We start from the raw sequence: 20,928 nt of genomic DNA, 5'->3' as shown, positions 1-20,928 counted from the left end.
CAATTATTAAGAATGAACAAGCAAATCTTTATGTTGAAGAGCCTGACAGAAATCAAACAGAACCAGAGGCAGTGGAGTAGTAATAGCAGTTTAGAAACAAATACTGCTATTTTGAGGACACCATGAAGAATAGAAAGTTGGTCCTCTATGAAAGGGAGAAGAAACAAATTTGCTTAGGGGTGATCACAAGAGTGCTTCTAACAGAAATCAGGACCAGACTTAAAGGTAAAGGCAGAAAGCTGAATAGAAGGTCAGCTTTTACAGATTTAAGCCAACCCTTCTAATCTTGCTACCTTGCTCACACTGCTGTAAAGGCATCTGTTCACTTCTTACACTCCCCTCTTGGCCCAAGGAAGGTGAGGTAGAGGTGCACTTTATTCTGTGTTAATCTCATTCATGTTTTTGTCAGAGCCTCGAGAAACAGAAGGAATGACCAAATTGATCCTTAGTGTCTGGACTTGTCCTCTGTGTCATTTGACCACTGGCCCAAGCAATGTCAGTGTCTAATCGACTTCACATCTTCAGTCAGCAATTGAGCACAGCACCTAGCAGCCACCTTAGAGGTGAAAGGTTTCTTAATGGACAACCTAGTTCTCCTTTCCTACAGGTTAAGCCCCTGTAGGCACAAAGAAAATGTTATTCTATTCCTCTCCTGAGAGTTCTCTAAAACCATTGAAGTCCATAATTGATATCTCCACCCAATCTTCCCAATTCCCAAACTACATAGTCCATATACCATGTTTTTCTGTATGTCAGATCATTCCCATTTCCCTCTGAGTTTGTTCCAATCTGACACTTTTTTTCTTCAAAGGGTGATGAGGAAAACCTGGCATGCTCATCAATGTGAAGTTGTGCACAAAACTGTTTCAGGTGCCTCCTCCTCGTTTGTTAAACATGCCAGATGCAAACCTTTTTCCATAGCAATATGACCCCTGTGAGGAGTGACTTAATCAAACTTGTTTAACTTGAACTGCAGTGGAAAAGTAACACCTGTGGAAGCAGTCACTGCACTCAGCAAGGGGACAGTAAGAGAGTAATTTAGCAAGAAGGATTAGCACCTTTACTTAACTCCACCTCTAGTATTCAGTCCCCTCAGTATCAGCCATGTACTTTGTCCCCTGCATGGTTAATATGTTCAGTGACGACTGAAGCAAATGTTGCTAAGTTTTCTGGCCTCACTTCAGCCTACAGTTTGTTTTCTCTCCCTGTAAAAGAGTGGAACGATCCTGCCTCTTACAGCTATAGTCTTTATACTGGGTGTTGTCTTGTCACATCAGTTTTTAATGACATCACATTTGATTGCCCTGGCCTGCCAGTTTTGGCACCTGCTACTGGTTTGTACTCTTCCTCGGTAGGTTTTGTGGAAGTCCCATCTGTATCCTGTCTTGTTACTGTTCAAAGACAGTTCTTTCTGAGGAGGCCAGCTCCTAGTTCAGTGATTTTACCCATCTGATGGCTTTACTGCTGCTTGCCCAGAAAAAGGAAAAAGAAAAAAAAAAAAAAAAAGAAAAAAAAGAAAAAGGTAAGGAATATTTGTGCAGCTTGTAAAACTACAGGTAGCACCCTTCTCTCCTTTTCAGATGAGGACAGTCTTTAAAAGGACATGTTTTTCCTGTTACTCTTGTACATCTGTGTTTGCATTAGTTAGGCATCTGTGTTTGCATTAGTTACAACAACTGCCATGCAAATTGAAGCACTAATGCTGCTGAGGAGCTTGTCCTTGCAAAACCCACAGTCCCTGCCTCAGAGCTGTGGCAGGCCTTGCATGTCCCCTGGGGGGCTGCTGAGCAGTGGCTGCCCTGGTTGGAAATCTCTGCAGAGAACTTTGGGGAGAGCCACGTGACCGGAGAAAAAGCTCCTGCAAGACCAAAATTTCCACCTCCTCCAGACATTTGTATCCCTGTTCAGAAAAATCTCTGAAGTTACTGCAATTTCCATATGATTTCTAAGGGGCACTCTCCCTTCCCTTCCACGCACAGAGGAGGAGACAGACCATCTGACGAAATGCCTTCTTCATTTTCTCCCTCCACAGCAGGAAAAGCTGCAGTATACACATGAGATTTTTTTTACAGTAGATAAGAACTCCTTAAAACTGCACCACTTTTCAGACTCAACATCAGCTGTGCCCCACAATCAACCACAAGATACAAATCCAGGAGGAAACTTGCTGTTTGGAGTCCGGTGCTCAAGAGTTATTTACTGCCCCTCACTTCCTCCTCTCTATGACACATTGACAGGGATTAATTGCAAAAGAGTAACAAAATAAAATGCCACAGACAACAGGGGGAAAAGGGCTTAACATATGAGAAGGATCCCTATACACCTGTAAGACCTAAGTATCTTGAGGAGGAAGAGATAAAAGTCTGGGCTTGGCTTCCCAGGGGCAAGTTTCTTGGTCTAGAGCTTGCTCTGAGGAAAGGAGATATTTGTTTTATCAGGCTGGAGAGCAGATGCCATCCAAGAAAGCAATTTGCCCTGGACCAAAAAATGTTGAATTCTTAATAGCTGGTAAGGGCCCCAAACGCTGAGGACTGAAGACATCTAGCAGGTGTCAAACTGCCTGCTAAAGAAACCTGGACAGTGAGAGGTACCTTGAGTGGTCCTTTCTACCCTAAACAGGAAAAGCAATTTCGGCAGCCAAGAAACTGATTATTCCTGACCCTGGGGGTAACCTGAGTGCTGTGGCAAGGGTCATTCTGGGGTCATTCCCCGATCAGCAGTGGCAAGATCTGGTGCAAATCCTGGCCCTAGGTCAGGCTGTTGCCTGAGGCAGGTTCTGATGCTCTTGGCTCTGTTTTTCCTGTCCACTAGTTGCTGGACAGCTGTAAGCAACAGAACGTGGTTCCAGAGCCCAAAAGAACTGTGAAGGATTTGTGAACAGGAAACACTGCCTTTATTCCTGTGTAATAATCAGAAGCCACTGCTCCCCTGCCCGCAGGAGTAACAGTAAATACCTCCACTACAACACACATTAATCCGAGCTATAAGCTTATTCACAGGCCCTAAAATCAGAAGCTGAGACACTTAATCTGTTGATTTGCTCTAATGCCGGGAGCCGAAAATGAGCTTGGCTTCCACTGTTACTCTATTGGCTGTAACTAGCTAAAGTGCAGAGAGTTACATCCCCCGCACACGCCGAGCAAAACCTTTCCTGCTCCTTTCCCAGGTAAACCATACGGCACCTCCTGAAGAAACATCCCTTCCCAAAGCGCGCTACCTGGCGCCTGTTGCTGCATCCCTGGCGCTGCGGACAAGCGTCTGCTGAGCCCCGGCGGGGCTGTCCTGGCCGTGCTCCCTGTCCCGGGGCTCAGCTCCCGGTGTCACCGCGGGGAAGGCGGCCAGGGAGGGGCCGGGGCCGGAGGAGGAGCCCCGCCCGCTGCTCTTAAGCGCCGTGACCGGCGCTGCCCCGGCCGGCCGGGCCATGGAGGTGGCGCGGGATTGCGTGGGATCGCTGCTGCGGTGAGTGTGGGGACACTCCCTCCCTTTTCTTCTCCATCCCCCTCTCCATCCCTTTCTCCGTGCCGGCCACAGCAGGGTCCGGCTGCTGGGGATGCCCGAGGCCGGGCAGCCCGGGCCGGCCCCAGGGCGCGGTGTGAGGGAGGGCGGGGGATTAACCCCGATGGACGCTGCCCGGGACAAGCAGGTCGGGACGCTGCGGCAGCCCTGCCCGCCTGGCTGAGGGGAGGCACAGCTGGGAGCCCTGCAGCCGAAGCTGCCGTGGAGGTGTGGTGGCTCTCGGCACCCGGGGCTGCCGCCGGGAGCGGAGCCCCGCAGCAGCCCGGGGCCGCTGGGGCTCGGGGACAGCCTGACCACCAGCCCGGTCGTGTTGTTGTCACCGGGCCAGCCGCGTCCGTGGAGGTAAAGCTCCGAACCCTGCTCGGAAATCCAGCTGCTGCCAGCTGCGCTTGTGGTGGCTCTACAGCTCGTGTTTGAGCAGGAGAACCGTGCTGCGATCTGGTTGGAACCTAAGTCTCCTGACTAATTTCAGACGTTTTCCTGTATATTATATATAAATATATATATGTATATTTTTTACCTCTTGTTTTCCTTGCTGTTACTGCTGCTGTCGTTTGCTAGTGAACCCTAACCTAAAAATCAACCCGTGCCGTATCCTGGAGTGTGTTGTGCAACGTTGATTTTTCTGAGTGAGGCTGAAGACCATTGCACCACATTCTTAGACAAACATATGGGGCATGTTGCAAACAAAGATAAAGAGTGAAATATGTGTGCAGGACTCAAGACAAGCTTTTAATCCCTATGTCCTCCTAAAAAATTAATTCATCTTTCCTACCAGCTTTGACCTTAGAGTGAATGCTTGTGGCAGCATTTGTTAAGCCCTCTCTAGCAGGTTGTAGTTATCCAAAACAAACTGGATAAGATGCTAGAGTTTGAAGGTATTAGAACTTTTAAAAATAAAACATTTTTTTTATTTTCCACAGATGTGGGATTCCTTCCTCCTTTAGAGAAGAGCTAGGACTTGATCCTTTTGGCTTTAAAGAGTAATAAAACAATAGTGGATTTGTCTGTATTTAACCTGTCACTCAACTTTCTAATAAAACCAACTACACCTTTGTTCCTTTCCACCACTTGTTTCGTGACTTACCTTGATGAGCTTTTAATAGAAAATTATTTTTGTTGACTCCAGTCTTACAGAGGAATTCCCTCTATCAGGAATTGGTTTGTCTATGTTTTAAGGCCAGCTATAAAAAGAACAGATCTTTCTAAGAGCTGTGAATGTAGGCTGGCCTGTTTGAGCCTGTGATCTAGGAAGGAGAGTGGCACACAGAAGAAAAGCAAGCTTTTAGCAATAGGCCCAGAAATGAAAGGGTTCACACTGTTTATCTGGCTGCTTTTCATCATCCTGCCTTTTGTTTCCTCATTAGCTGAAACCTCAGCCTGCCCTGGAGCCCAGACTCATTTGTTCATAAGCAGACTTTGTTTAAAGATGATATTGACAGGTTTTATCAAAATGTAGGTGAAATTTCACCACTGTTAAATAACTTCTTAAGATCTTTCCTGTTCAGTGACTGTCAGGTGGCAATAATGTAAGCCCTGGTTTATCAATCTGTTTGTTTTATTGCTCTGACTTTGGCTAGACCTAGGCAGCAGTGTGAGGTGATTGATTCTGATTCCTTGAGAATCTTCTGCTCAAAGCTTCGAAGCACAGCTTGTAGAGTTGGCTGGGGTGAACCCTGTTAGTTCAAGTCCTGCCCATGATCTGTGTCCCTTACACAGATTTTCATTTCTTTGTCAGCATGTATGTTTTGGCTGTTACCCTTTTGCTTTGTCTTTTGTGAATGACAGCTTGGATTAAGTAATGGGAAAGAAAACTTTTCAGTGGGACTGATATTGACTGTCCTTGGGAGAAAAGAAAAGAATTGGCAGCACTCACATATATATCGCTCAGGTTACTATTCTACATGCAAGTTTTCAAATTTGTGTGAGGCAATGGGGTGTAATCAGCTGTGAAAGCTCTTGAAACCCCCGTGCTGCACTTTGGAATATGTGGGTGCCCTGTGGTGTCACCAACCCCAAGGCAGGTGAGCAGGCTTCCTTCCTGAGGGAGAGACTCAGGGATTTGGAATGTGAGCTGCCCACAAGCAGCTCACATTCCAAATCACATAATTGGGGGCCCATTAACTTAGTCAGCAGAGAGACTGACAAACACAGCCTGTCTTAGCAGGCTTCCCTTCTGTGGAGCTTCAATGCCCTTGTCAGTGCTACTGTCTCCTTGTCCTCCTCCCTGGTCCTCACCCTTTTCCAGGAGGAATAGTGCTTATTAGCTCTTTAATATGAAACGGTGCTTGTTCCCTGAAAGCCACACTGGCTGCTTATTCTCACCAACTTTGGCACAGGAACAGCAGAGGTTTCCATCAGCCACGTGTGTATACATGCCAAATGTTTAAAGATGGGGACCTACTGTATGACCAGGACTAATAACAAAGTAATAGCATGAGCTGGAACAAAACTGCTGGACTGTTCTCCCCTTTAAAAAATTAAAGCCCCAGTAATGCCAAAGAGTTTTTGAGGAAGGTGGATTTGTTTTTTAGAGGAAAGGTGATAGCCTGGAAGAGTGGTTCAGAACGAGATCAGTAAACAAATTATTTGCTGAAATCTGAATCTGTTCAGGCACAAACATGACATTCTGTGCATTCCAAAAATATGCTTATAGACCAGATAAGAGGTATGGAGAAGATACTTCTTATTCTCCATATTTGGTGTGGATTGTTTCATTAGTTGGGTAACTTTATACAATCTCATTATTCTAGAAAGTCCTGTATTCACTCTCTGTCTGCAGATAAAAGCTGCCAGTTTACTCTACCCTCAGTGAAATTGTCTGAGAATAGATTTTCCTACTTAAAGTTGACTTTTTACACCTATGTGGCAGAACAAAATGGGGATCCATCCCTTTCCCACCCCTGAGCAATTCAGTATTAAGGAGCCAAAGGTAAATACAGAGGGTAAAGTCCAGGAGTGTGGGAAACAAAATATTGCCTCCTTTTAAAAGACTTAGAAATCAATCCTTCCCAGGTGTCAGGCAGAGTGCCATTTTTGGCAAGCTGACTATTGACTTAGCCATTTTCGGCAAGCTGACTATTGACTTAGCCATTTTCATTTGGCAGAAAAAAGTGTCACCAGGTGTAGATGAGAGCAGGTCAGTATGTTGGTGTGGCAGTAGGCTGTTACTGGTGTTATGTGCTTGGTTTACCAAAGGTAAATGTACAATTGCCCAGAAAAATTGAAAATTTCTTTCTAAAAGAGTGATTCAATTCTTCCAGCTTCGCTGGCATCCTGTTCCAACAGTATGTATTTATGTACTTGGATCTTAACTTTGATTGCATTTAACTACTTCTGATACAAGCCATTTATTTTGTTCTTCAAAACCAGATGGACTTTTACAGGCCGCAGATGTAATTTACAAACAAATGCCTTGACTCTTCAAAGTCAAGTGTAACCATATTGCAAAGCTCAGCTTGCATTCTGCCACTGGGTTTTTTGAATATGGGTAGCATGTTCAGTCTTCCTAAAACAAACTCATATCTTAACACACAACATTGCTTTCAACTGATTATGTATCTCACAGAGTGTTTACCTTGGAAATAAAGAGAATCATCTAAGTAATTGAATGCAGTAAGAGATGCTGCCTTTTAAATTCAGTTTTACAGCCCATCAGCTTCACTGTGATTGTGACCTTGATGTCAGCCGAGCTAAGGGTGTCTCACATCTGCTTGAAATTGTATTAATTATAAAAGTCCTTCCAAATGTCATGGGCAAGAGGGAGTTCAGAGATAACATATCTGTAGGGCTGTGTAGTATTTAGTTTTGAAATTAAGCTCCAAGAGTCTTAATGTGATCTGTGAATTACTTGTATAATGTGATTATGTCAACAGTCTTCCTCCTTCTTGCAGTACTTGACATGGCTGTTTTTGTAACTATGTTGAATTTTTATTTCTTAGATCTTTCCTATCCGTGGGAGCATCTGTAGGAGCAGTAACAAAACAGACCCTGTTCCCTCCTCTCATGCCTGCAGGGCGCCCTTTCCGTGTGTCCAATGCCTCCCGAAGCAGCCGGAAAGGAATTGTTGCAAGCAGCCTGCAAGAGCTCCTCAGCAAGGTATAGCAAACAGTCCCACTCTGATTGAAAACTACAGGGAAATACAGTATCCCACAGAGACCACCCACTGGCTCTTGGTCTTCTAAAAATCCATTACTGCAGAGGTTCAGGAGAATATTTCAGCTAAGCAAGTCTCAATATGAAATGGTGGGCTCTTTTTAGAATGCTAAAATCTCCTGGGTTTTTTTCAGACTTTAGATGCCTTTGTTATAACTGCTGGGATAGTAACTCTGGTTTTGGAGGAGGATGGCACAGTTGTGGACACAGAAGAGTTCTTCAAGTCCCTGGATGATAACACACACTTCATGGTTCTAGAAAATGGACAGAAATGGACACCAGTAAGTGTTGACTGCTTCTTTCTCATTTGAGTAGAAGTGGATGGGGGAATTTTTTTGTGTCTGCTAAAAATGTTGGGAAGAGGGGGAGAAGAGGAAGAAAAATGCCTCTGAAGAGGCAAGGTGTAAACTCCTTGTTGAGCCTTCCTGGATGAAAAATCAAGTTCTTATTTCTTATTGTCCCTTGTTTGGACATAGATCTGTTGGCAAAATCCACCAGGAAATGAAATAAAATGTTACAACTGAAAAGATTTACAGGGAAAATACCCTGCTTTTGGAGAAGCTCAGAAATATTTGTTCTTGAGCCTTTTTGTAACATAAAGGAAATTAGGACTTTGACTCTATGAAGTTAAAAAATACAATGTCTTTAAGATCACATTTAGACTGTAAAAATGCTCAAATAAAGTAATATAAAGCAAGTTCTGACTTCTTAAGGCAGTAATAGTTAATGGCAGTTATTAAAATGCCTGTGTTTGATTTTGCAAATAGCCAGAAGTTGGCATCAGAACTTAATGTTAACCTGCGTGCTTCAAGATACTTTAGAACTATTAAAACTGGCTTGGTTCTAATAATATAAATTCAGTATTCAAACAGTTATCTTACAGGGAAATGATCATCTGTGCATTAATAACATGGAGTCACACTGGTAACTGTTTTTCCATGAGATGGTTGATGCTAAAAAGCTAACACTGGGATTTTTTCTGCCAGGTGTGGAGCTGGCTGTGGAGCTGTAAGCAGGGACACAATTTTTGTGCCTTCACACTTACAGCTCGATCATGTGGCCCTGTTTTCCCAGTCTCCTGTTGCAGTATGGGCAGCCTAAACATTTTTCCCCAAAATACCTCCTTGGCTTATCAAGTTCTGCCTCTGGGTCATGAGCTCCAAGGGTAGAAAAGGAGCTGCAGCCAGGATGTGACTCCAGCTTGCTCCTTCCCCCTGTCTCCTGTCTGGCATTGCAGCAGCACAAGTTTGGATGCAGCCCCTCCTCAGAAGGTGCTGAGTGAGAGCAGAGGGATTGTCACAGCTTCGCCAAGCACCTGGAATGCAGCACCAGCTCTGTCCTGCTTTATCCAAATATCCTGGGTGCTAATGGGGAGGGGTGTGGGGAGATGCTTCCAAGCACACCAACTGCTTGTACATGTCCAAAGCTGTTGTTGATAGGGGACCCTGTTGCTGGAGCTTGGAGGTTATCAAAGTACAACAGGCATAAAATTGCTGGCTAATGATATACTGCTGTGTTTAGCTTTGTCTGACTTATCGTGACACTGTCTGAGGGCTGGGGTGTCAAGTACAAAAAGGCCCAGTCTTACACAATTTTATTGCTTCACTTGCATGCAGAAAACAGCCTGGCAGCTGCCAGGTCATTAACCTTGAGCAGAATGTGCTGAGCAGAGGATCCCGTGTATCCACTAGATGTCTCTGTGGATATGGGTTCTCTTTACTATTTTCTTTTTGTTTTTCCTTTCTTGGAGCACACACCCTGCAGCAGACAAGGGCTACTTTCAATAAAGGAGGGCGCATTTAAGGTGGAAGATGAATTTCTGTGCTCCCTCTCCTTTGCTTTTCCTCTTAAAATGTTACTAAACCCTTGGCCTAATCAGCAGTGATTCCCTCCCTGTGTTTCTTTTTAGTAGGAAGAAAGGGATGTTGTGAGACAGGTTTTGAAACGGGTCCCTGACTTTACACAGATGTCATGTCTGTAGCTGTCTCCAAGAGTGCTCATCAGTATTGTGTTCCTGACTAAACAGAAGGACCTGATGTCACCCTGGATATTTGGTGGCCTCAGAGAGCAGCCAGAATGTACCAGGATAAATAAAAATGTCAGGAACACTGTCCAGTGGCTTCAGTGTACTCTGAAGGAGCTCTACTACAGAAAATAAATATTCAGGAGGTGCTCTGTCACTGTAGAATTTTAGTGTCTGTTTGGAAAAATTCAGAAGTCTGTTCAGGACTTGAAAAACTATACATCAGCTACAGACCTCCTTTTCTGTGTGCTAATGCCTTCAATTCTAGTTTAGAATTGACCAAGAACTAGCACCAAGGCTGGAATAAGCAAAGCTGCTTCTGAAGATCTGCACTGTTAATAATTGTCTTGCTGTAGTTTCCTGTGTTTTGGTACAAACTGTCTTTCTCTCTCTTTAAATCAGACAAAAAATGGAGTTGTTGCTGTGAGAAAAAAGAAGAAAATGGGAGTAGCTAACATCACATTTGACCTGTACAAACTGAACCCTAAGGATTTTATTGGCTGCTTAAACATCAAGGCAACCTTCTATGAGATCTACTCTATCTCATATGACATCAAGTGCATGGGAGCAAAAAGTGTATTGCGGTGAGTGTGTTTCTGCTGGTGGTCAGGTGTATGTGCTAATGCAAAAATCTGTGTTTGCTATTGGTTCTGTGAAGCAGGTGTGTTTATAGCATCAATACTTTTGTTATTTCTTACCTACTGGCCAATATGCTGACTCTTTCTTCATAAGGTGGATAGCTGACCAGTGAAAAACTTCCTGTTACTTTTTATGTTAGAATCTTAAGTTTCTACCAAAGCAAAACTCTTTATCAGCTGGTATTTATTGAAAGGGTTTTAGTACGGGTTTCTTTGTTCTGCCGAGAGAATTTCCACACGTTTCCTTGACTTGTTTGTTTGCAGAATGCAGAGGGCTGGGGAAAGAAGCTCTTTGAAGAGGAGACTTCAAGGGGATGAAATAAGAGGAATTTAAGGTCTAATGTCAGGGGTCTTAAAGCTTGCTCAGACATTGCCATTCCAGTTTCACCACTGGAGCTACGTGGAGGCAGAGGATAATGGAGGAGAGATGACACTCTCCTCTTTCAATGTGGATTTGTCACCTGTACCAAGACTCTGTGATATCACTGTTCTTAAGCCAGCTGGCGTGGTCTCTAGGCCGGCTAAGGGGGCCTGTCAAGGACCACTGTCTCCTGCAGGACTGATCTGCTGTGGGCTGTGAGTTTGGTAGAACTGGCTGTTGAGAAATGCTGTCTTAAAATAACACCTGTCCAGCCCACTGTTTTCAGCAACAAGTTGAAAGTTGGTGCCTTGTCAAGATCAGCCGTGTTCTGCCCTGGTTTAAGAAGACTCCTGAGTTCAGACCCCTTCCCAGAGGTGCTGTACTTTGACAGTTGTTTAAGCTGCAACCCCAAGTTTCTGACTTTTAGAATTCTGGTTGAGAAACAGTGGTGTGCTGCATTTTATTACTTGAGGACCAGATCCAACAGAGACAGATGTATATGTCATCAGTGAAGTTTTGGCTTGTCCTGAGTGACAGGTGGCCTTTAGATGAAGTCTTTAAGCAGTCCTTCCTGATGCAGGTATGAGGATTAGTACTATAATGCTGATCTTGTTCCCTGTCCTTCAGTCTCACTGACCTCTCCCACTCTATTTGGGTGGTCCCTTCCTTAATCTTTCAGGCTACAGCTGGTGTGGCTGTAGACAGGACTCCTCTCTGGTCTGGATGAAGTGATTATCCAGCTGCACGCTTACACCCACCTGTAACACTGACTTCATTAGTGTTTCTTCAAAGCAGAGGCTTGCCCTTGGACAGCTGCACTCCTCCAGTTGTTACGTTTGTCAGACTCTCTTGAGCCAAAACAAACTCTGATCTCTGACTGCCTGCTATGGAACTGAATATCTGCACTGAAACCTGTGTGCTAAGGAGAGTTTGAAGTGACAATTCTGCCTCCCTGCCAAGACAGGGCAGCTGGTGAGAAAGGAGCAGTGCTGGCAAACAGCTGAAGTAGCTGTGGAGTTCTTCTGGAAGCTCTGTTGTGTTACAGAGCTGAGCTGGAAGGGAAGTGTCATTGTCAGGGTGGGATGACAGTCTGCTAGCAAAGAACAGGGTGACAGAAGAGATAACCTTGGGTACCCTTGAACACAACAGTGACATGGCCTGCCTCACCTTGCTGCTGAAATCAGAAAGAGAATGTCAGGATCCTGGTGTAGTCCCTCTGCTAATGAGTTCCAGGTTGCTAACTCTAATGCCCTCTCCCCATGAGGAGAGAAAGAACTGAAAAATGCTGCAGCTGTTCATGATGGGAAAGGCTGGAAGCCTGCCAGGTGTGATTAGTGCATTTCCCCTCGTGGTGTTTCCCTGTAGCATCCGACTGAAGGATCAAATGTCTGGTTCAACAAATAACTTGTTCTGTGGCTTAAGTGGCAACTGCTCTTGTGTGCAAGTGACACACTGCAGCTGCTCCAAGCTCAGCACCAGGTGCAGCTTTCTTTACAACTGGAGAGCTCCTTGGCCTGGTCTGTGTGGCAGAGGAAGAACATGCTGAAATGGCACGTGTGGGAAGCATGAGTAAGGGTACGGTGTTCTTTAAAAGCTTCACAGGCTCTAAGTCCAGGGTATTCTACTGTGTTGAGGCATTGGATTTCAACTGCAAACCTTTCGTGACAGTGGGGTTAAAAATGAATTTGTAGGAAGAAGATTTTTTCTTCTCTGCTTAAGCTCAAAGGACAAGTGAATAGAAGCAGAGGGTTCACAGCTGCATGTTTTCTTAGGCAGGAATTCAGAAAATCTTCCCACTTATTTTTGCTGAAGAGAGACTGATCTGATTTCTGTATCTTCAGATACTGAGCCCATTCCAGCTTTGGAATGGTTCCAGTTTTTTTATACTGCTTCCCAATGTCTCAGCTTCATACTTGTGAGGGCCCTCCTAACTTCTGGGAGATGAGAGTCAAATGTAGCTCTCAGTAATCGTGTCCCTGTTGTTTCTTGCAGAATGGAAGATGCAGTGACAACTAAGTTAAATAAATGACCATTCAAATATAACTATCTCTTCCCCTGTGAAGATCCACAGTTTATATAGTCAACCTCTGATGCTTATCTGACTTTTTCTATGGATTTGTATTGATTTTTACACAGCACTATATTCTTGAGTGCTGATTTTTATCACATTTTTAGAAAATAAAACAGTTGCAAACTGAGACTTCTTAAGTCTTGCAGGTGGCCAGCAGTAATTTTCCTGCTTCACCTGTTTTGCCTTTGAGTACCCACTGCAATGTGATTGTTCAGCTTCAGATCTAATCAGGTTTGATCTGTGGCTTGAAGATACATACATCCAGGGTTGAGTTAGTGAATGACAAAGGTGAGACATGAGATGAGTTTATGCTGCAGGAATGCTGCTTCCAGGCAAAGTTGTTTTCTGTGGTACTGTGATGGTTTGAGTGATGGCTTTGCAGGAGACCTGTAAGGGTCTAGCAGGATGTCAGCCTGCTTTGTTGAACGTGATTTCTGGTTCTGCCAACATGTCAATAGTTTCCTGTCAATCAAGTGTTTTCTCTAAAGAAGGTACAAAAATTACCATCTTAGAAGTGAGAAGGAATGAGAGGGTTTTTTAAATATATTGACTTAACTCATCATAATGTTGTGGGTGGAAATGGGTAATGTAATCTTGCTGGTGTTTTTTTCTTAAACAAGTGACTTTTCTTCCAGGAAAGTGCTTCAGCTAATATCCCATGCAGCACAAATAACTGGACAGTTTCTCCTCTATACTGGAACGTATATGTTGCAGTTGATGGGTGAATATGATGAAGATGACATGTGCACAAGATCCAGGCGGGAGTAGTGACCACAGCTGTGCTTCTGATGTCGAATCCTTTTGCTTAAAGACATTTCTTGCTCAGTTCTGATTGTAAGGATGCTATTGTAGGGGGGATGTGCACTAATGTGAACTAACAATTTTCCTGTTCGGGAGTGCTTGTAGGCCTTAGGCATGAAGTGCTGGATGTTCACAGGCTCTTAACACCACAAAAAATGGGTGCCTAATGTCTGAGAATCTGGCAAAAAGAGAGGGCTTTTGCCTCAGCAATTCAAAGTGGTGAATAAGTATACTTGGAAACTTGCATGTTTTGTAACCAGTGGAATATTTTTTACACCAATCAAGATACTTTTGGAATTTTTTTTTTTTTTTTTTGGGGGGGGGTGGTATTTTTGTTGTTGTTGTTTTGGGGGGGGGTTGATTGTTTTTAGTTTGTTTTTCATGTCTATCTACTTGCATTCTGAACAGACTTGTGCTGTAAGATGAGGGTGAGAGGAGTGGGGTGGGGAGAGGTTTGTTTATTTGTTTTAATCCTTAACAGTGCTGGCATTAGTGTGAAGCTGACATTGAGGTGAAGTGTACCTATTTACTCCTGCTGACAACGGAACTACAGAGTGTAACCTCAGTCCTACTTCAGTGGCTGTCTCTTCTCATGAGGTCTAATTGGAGATTGTGCAACCACTAAGCAGAAGGTTAAGATTTAGCCTTACTTCCCTTAAAACAAATAAAACCTTTTCATTATCATTCTTTATAATTTTTTTTTTCAGTTCTTCAGGATGTTCAGGTTATTACAGCTCACACAGTTGAAGAACCTGATATATTTTTTTTAATGAATTTGATGTCCAGTTCTGACCATTCAATAATCTGCCATGGTTTCATTAATATGGCCTATAAGCAACTTGTTGAAGATTTTTTCAGGGGTTAAGCCACCACAGTTTTTACTGTTACAAGATGACACTAGGTGTCAAGATGGGCTTGAGGTACATGTAAGAGATGCTGGATATTTTGTTATCCCTGGGTTCAGGGAAGAGCATCAGGACTCTATCTAGTCTGCCTAACATACATGTATGCTCTAAAGTCAATATTTTTAGTGTTATAGTCTCCCAAGATAAGCTGTATTAAAGGACAAAGTAGTGTTTTCCTGTTGCTATGCCCAACTTTCAGTGAGCTTTTCCTCAACAGTGTGAAAAAATTGGAGAAAAAGTAGCCTTAGGCATCTCATGTCAAAATGCAAACTCACCTTGGTGAAGGAAAAAAAGCCCAGTTTTGATTGTTCACAGATGTAGCTTTTGAGTTTTTTGTTTGCTTGCACATGAAGAACTTTAGGAAGGCTGAAAGCTGTTAAGGGGGATGTCAGATGCAGGGAATATATCTGTCCTCTTAAGAGCAGCTCTAGTGCCAAGAGAACAAGTGGGGCAGGGGAGGAAATCAGTGAAAGGGAAAAGACCACTATGGACCCCACAGTGCTTGGCATGCCTCTGAGACAGGAATCCATTAACTGTGTGCATCAACTACACTGACCTGATCTAAAAGAGAAGCAGAAAGGTGGAAAAGATAAAGTATTGTGGTTTCTGGTGTCTATTCTGACCTCTTAGCTGGATGTGTTCACTTCAAAGGTCACTGATACATGGGAAAATTGCTCTTGGTTTTAGCTGCAAATCTGATCTTCATGTGCTTATTTTTGCCTTCCTACTATGAGTGTGGCTATGCTAGCTGGAGCTGCATCTTTCAAATCGCCTTTGAGAGGAAAGGAAGCCTAAACCCAAGTGCTAAAGGGACTGATGGACACAAGTTTTGGTCAGTCTCTGCCCGTCCCTTTAGTAATGGTATTACAAACAAATAGACAGCTAAGAAAAACCTTGCTGTCTTTTCCTAATTCCTACTATTTCCCACCTACTTCTGAGCAGAGGGCATACTGCTCCAGATAAGGGGAGAACTTGTTCTTTCCTAATTTCTCACAGTGAAGAATGTCTGGAGCTTGCAGCACTGTCAGGTGTCCTTCAGAAGAAAACAATAAACTATTCTGGGAGTAGTGAGAAAGCTTCCATTTTTATATAACCTCTTTGTTTTATCTGTATTTTTCTTGATACCCCCTGCATAAATGATTGTTGCCATGTTAATCATTGGCCAAAGTCTTTCTTCTTTCCCTGTCAAGGAATTGCATTTAACTGACTCTACAAGGACATGGTAATTAATTTTTCCAGTTTTTAAGAACCACTTATTCTATTAAAACTAGCACCAAATTCACACCTCTTGAAAGCAAATTCTCTTAAATGCTTCTAAAACTATTTATGTTGCCTAAGGTGGGAACACCAGCATTATAAAAGTGTAAAACAACTGGAATAGCTCATTGTTGTTTTGTATGAGTTGCCCCTTCAACATCTGTAGTACAAAAGCTTTTGCATCTGAACTGTGCAGATCCCAAATTCCAGCCTTCTCTAGCCAGAGGCAATTGGACTAATAGTCCACAGTTTACAGTGGCACCATCTGGGAATCTAGCAGTGATCTGAAAAGCTAACCTGCTATAAATGTGCAATGTTTTTAAGCAGCCGCTCCTTCAACAGCTTAACACTTAAAGCTTGAGCTGCTCAAGTTCCTGGGTGCAGCAAGTCTCCATCTTGGAGCAATTCCCTCTGTTCAGCTGTTTGAATTTTGAATTAAAGGAGCTCAGCTTTGATATTTTCTCAAAATGGGAGAAGCGTCCTGGAAGCTGTGTGTAAAATTGTTTCATTACTTCTGAATCTGTCTCTTTCACAGGCTTAGTATTTAGAGTTGGTATTTATTACTGTACTAACTTCTTTCTGGAAATAAAGTTTTGGCTTTGAGTCAAACTGGAGGAGTTTGTTGTTCTCCAAGTTGGAACCAGTTTGGGTTTCTTTTTGTTTTTTTCTTCTACAGGCTGCTTAGGAAGTACAGCTTTTACTTCAGCTATAGATGGTATGCAGCAAAGAAAACTTCAGAGTTATCTACCTTTCAGAAAACTATATACAAGTGCTGTACAATATCTAACAAGACACAGAAAAACTGAAAGCACAGGCTCTTAGCTGCAGGTATGTAGAGAAGCAGTTAGATTTTTCCACTTGGCATTTTTAGCTTTAATTCCCATGAACTCAGTTACCTGCACTTGTTGCTGTTGCAGACAGGGCTGGGAGCAGTGACATGCACAAGGTGTGAAACGTGTTTGCTGCCTCCTTGCTTGCCCTGACCCTTTTTGCCTGTTGCTTTGCATCACTTACTAACAATGCACCAAGTCCTACTCTCTGGTTACCAAAAAAGGAATTTTCACTGAAGTAAGAGACCTTGTTGACTCAGGCACTGCTCATGTTCTGCAGACAGAGCAAAGTTGCTTTCTTCATGACCAGAATGAAGAATCTAGTGGCTGTGTGTGCACAGTTTATCATTACTTCATTTCCTTCCTTTCATAAACCCGTGGAAGTTTTCTTGCACCTTCCGATTCTTTCAGGAGAAATGGGATTACAAGCCCTTCTGTCCAGGGAGAGAGGAAGAAGCAGGGTCTAAATTCCTTAGATCATTGAAATATGCTGTAGGAAACATTATGAATCCCTTCCCTTCAGAGGAAGGAGGATAAAAGCAGGAGAATTGGACTTTGAGCTGGATTTTTTTTTTTTTTTCAGTGAAGTGTGCAGAGAGGTAGGTATACACAATTTTGGAAATGTTGTTAATTCTGAATTTTAACTGTGAGGATAACCTCATATGATAATTAATAACTGGTAGAAATATAACTCTATATCATTTCAGTGTGCTTCTTCCCTGAAATCATACTTGAACAAAAGGCACAAGCTACTTAATTAAAAGTAAAAAAAAAAAAGTTTAAAACCAAAGTACAAAGTGTATTTTTGACTTGATGCTTCAAGGCTTATTAGAGGTCCTTATGTGATGAATGTACCACTTCATTTATGTATCAGCAAGTATCCTTGGGGGGCTTAGAGTTTATCACTGCTTTCTCTACCTTACATTGTCATATATGTAGCTAAGATATTTTTAAGTGTAAGGATTGTTTTGCCAAGGGAAATTACAGTGTTTTCCCACTTCACAATTTTCAAACCCAGTAAGTTTAACTCACTGTGAAAATTGAGATGGGTGAAAATTGTGTTCGGTGATGACAATATTTTCTTCTGTGTGGTGCCAATTTTAAGGAACACTGTTCATGAATAAATAAAATCAAGTAGTGGCTTTGTATGTTGTCTCTATTCATTTCCAAAATTACTTATTCCTGAAACAAGCATGAATATTAATGACTCTCTGGTCTGGCACAAACAAAAAAAATGCTGGACTGTGGCAGTGAAGTTGCTGGATAGTATTTTGTGGCACTGAACTCTTAACTTGCTACTGCTGAGTCACTTTCTGGCCTCAGAGAAACTGTGCAAACTGTGTTTCCTTTCATACAAAAGGTTTGCTTTCCTCCATCTCTTACAGAAGTTGCAAAAGACTACAAAGCACTGAGTACAGAAGATAGAAGGGTTCAGTGATCTCTGATGTTCACTAAACACTGTTAAGATCAAGGACTTCTTTGTTTTGCCTCACAAAACCTCCCTGCGGTCATTTACCTAAAGATAGAGTAGTAGGCATTTGACTGCAGGGAATAAATTAATTTAGTTTAGTGAAATATCGTATTTACCTAGTTCAGGATTAACTTAAGCATGCAAGTGTGGTTTGTCTGTTGCTCCTCTATCTAATAAGTACATCTTGTGTTTAGCTTAAGGGACAGTTTTGACTGATGCTTGACTGATGGAGCAGTTCCCCTCTTGTGGGGGAACCACGGTCTGGCTTCTTGCTGTGGGAAAGCACAAAATAAAACTGTATTTGGTTCAATGGCAAGGCTTTGGCAGTGGGAATTAGAGAGGTGCTGCAGGGGTGGCCTGTGTGTCGTACAGAACTCCTTCCATCTGGCTCTGAAACAAACCCACCATTGCCCAAAGCTGAGACCTTCAGACAAGCTGGGACTGTCTCTGTGGAAACATGTTTAAGAAAGGGTAAAAAATGCTGTGCAGCTGCTGTGAGGAAACAACTGAAAAAAAATGTGGGAGATAACCTGCAGTCATCAAGGTCAGAAAAGAAGTGGGAGGAAGTGCTCCACGTGCCAGACAGAGCTTTCTCTGCAGCCTGTGCAGGAGAAAACATCCACCCATGGAGCCCTGCTCCCACAGCAGGTGGAAATGCCTTGGGGGAAGCTGCAGCCATGGGGAGCAATTCCCATTGCTCCAGGAATGAGCAATTTTTCTGGCAGGAGCCGTGGTCAGTGAGGGACCCAAACCCACACACTGTGGAAGGGAGCCATGCTGGAGCAGATTGTGAAGGACTCGTCCCGTGGGAAGGGCTCATGGTGGAGCAGGGAAAAGGGGGAGAAGGAAGGCACATGAAAAAGAATGGATGTGGAATGATCATGAGCCCCATTCCTCTGCACTGCTTAGGGACAGGGAGAGGAGGTAGAAGAGCTGGGAATGAAGGAGTGAAGTTCAGCTTCAGAAGAAAGAAGAGTTTGGGGAAGGTGTTTTTGTTTGGTTTCTCACCATCTCATTCTATTTTTTTGTTGAAATTAAACTGATCTTTCCTGAGTTCTGTCTGTTTTGCTGATGTCAATAATTGGTGCATGATCCCCCTGTCTTTATCTTGACCCACAGACTATTTCATATTATTTTCTCCCCGTGTGTGTTGAGGGGGTGAAGTGAGAGGTCAGCTGGTGGGTGCCTGGCAGGCAGCAAAATTTAGCATACCACAAGCACAAAACACTGGAAGTAAAAATAAGCAAAAACCCCAAGGTTTGTGCTAATGGTGGCTAATAAAATTGGAAACAAATCTTTTAAAGTGATTTCTGAATGCCTTTTCACAGTTGTGTTCAGAGGTATAAAATACAGTCATGTGCAAGACCAAGATAATATTTTCACTTTACTAAGCTCAGTCTCAGGCAAGGTTTTTCTAAGGTCACCAATCAATCTGAATCACTTGTAGTAGGCCCCACTCCTAATGTGCTCTTGACTAGAAATATTTATAAATAAATACCAATTATCATTTGAAAAAGAACTTTGAAATAGTACTGTTAGTAATTTCATGGAACTAAACAACTAATGAAATGTAACACTAGAAATACAGTCTGTGTTTATGGCCTCCAGAATCAGGATAATGCATTTTATGCAGTACCAACATAAAAAAAAAAAATAAAAAAAATTGGCCAACTGTTTTCTAAAGAGTCTGCTTCAATAATTAGCATACATTATGTATAGATTTGGCTGTGGGGGTTTAAGTAATATAATTATTGTAACAGGTTGTTTGTGATTCTGTCATGTATTAGGGGAAAAAATGAAAAGCTTAGCTCCTCAGACAAAAACTCTATTTAAGAAAACAGTACTTTAATGATGTGTGTAGTCAGTCTATTATAGAACCAGAGAAACATCAGACATCTAAGAAGTTCTTTAAAGTCCTAAAGGTAATTTCTTATGACACATTTTTAATTACATCATGAAGTCCATAATCTTTTATGGTAAAAACACTTCTAATTACAAAATGTCTTCCCTTGCATAGGTACGTTTGCTAATGCTCTTTATTAAGAAGTGTTTTAAAATGCTCTTCTCCCAACTCAAAAATCAGAAGAGAATGTACAGGAAAACTATAAATAAACTTATTTAAGTAGAAGAACTACTGATTTATTACTGAGCTAGACAAACTAAAGTCTATGGTAAACTCTATTTTATTCTTGAGAAGCTAAATTGAAAATGCCATCATTTCAGTGATTCCTATACAAAATGTGCTTAAGGTAGGTGCTCTCCCAGCTGCAGCTTTCATGTTTTCTTGCCTGCTTAGGGAAGTTGTCTGGAAGAGCTGCCTTGAATAGTTGCAGAATATTGTTCTAATGTCCACCCAAGTGGTCATGCTTTGCAAATAAAAGTCAGTATCTTCCAGAATAACTGATGTGTTTTCAGAAATTATTGATTATTCAAGAACGAATCCATTTTACCAGAAATCATAAAGTATTAGATAGCTGCTGCAAATATTCCAGTCTCCCAGAAAAAGCCATTTCATCTTTGCATGGGAGGATCAAGCTGTTTTTCCTCATTATTATAAGCACTTCCTGCATACTACATTAGGTTCAATAGTTCATCTTGATAAGAAAAGTACTGTCTCTAATAGTTCCACCTTTGTGACCACTGAATTTAGTAGTCCTCTCAATTCCTCCTAGTGTTAGCCAGCCCTGACATGGTACCATGTTCAATTTTCACAAGAGTTGTGATCAGTGAAAACAAAGCAGGTTTTGTCACTAGCAGCATCAGCTATGGCTAAAGACAGCAACAATCTAACAGATAAAAGTCACTTTTCTTTCTCTAACTTCTCACTCTCCAAAGGTTGTTGAGTTTAGGGGAGGGGGAGGTTGGTTGGTTGGTTGGTTTTGACATTTTGGTTTTTGGTT

General features: G+C 42.5%; 1 protein-coding gene across 2 annotated transcripts; it reads left to right on the top strand.

Moving 5' to 3' along the window:
• The first annotated feature begins 3,352 nt into the window (after positions 1-3,352).
• Positions 3,353-17,703, top strand: CIDEA (cell death inducing DFFA like effector a). Of its 2 annotated transcripts, none has more exons than XM_015617211.3 (6): positions 3,353-3,459; positions 7,458-7,614; positions 7,806-7,952; positions 10,097-10,278; positions 13,400-13,557; positions 14,059-17,703. In XM_015617211.3, exons 1-5 carry the CDS (start codon positions 3,422-3,424, stop codon positions 13,530-13,532), a joined length of 657 nt encoding a protein of 218 aa, XP_015472697.1. In that variant the 5' UTR covers positions 3,353-3,421; the 3' UTR covers positions 13,533-13,557; positions 14,059-17,703. The 2 variants fall into 2 exon arrangements, with proteins under 2 accessions (XP_015472697.1, XP_015472698.1); XM_015617212.2 differs by having other exon boundaries at positions 14,056-17,703.
• The last annotated feature ends 3,225 nt before the right edge of the window (positions 17,704-20,928 follow it).

The sequence above is a fragment of the Parus major genome, chromosome 2, assembly GCF_001522545.3.
Source record: "Parus major isolate Abel chromosome 2, Parus_major1.1, whole genome shotgun sequence".
NCBI classification, from domain to species: Eukaryota; Metazoa; Chordata; class Aves; order Passeriformes; family Paridae; genus Parus; species Parus major.
This window is presented reverse-complemented; position numbering and strand designations above follow the sequence as displayed.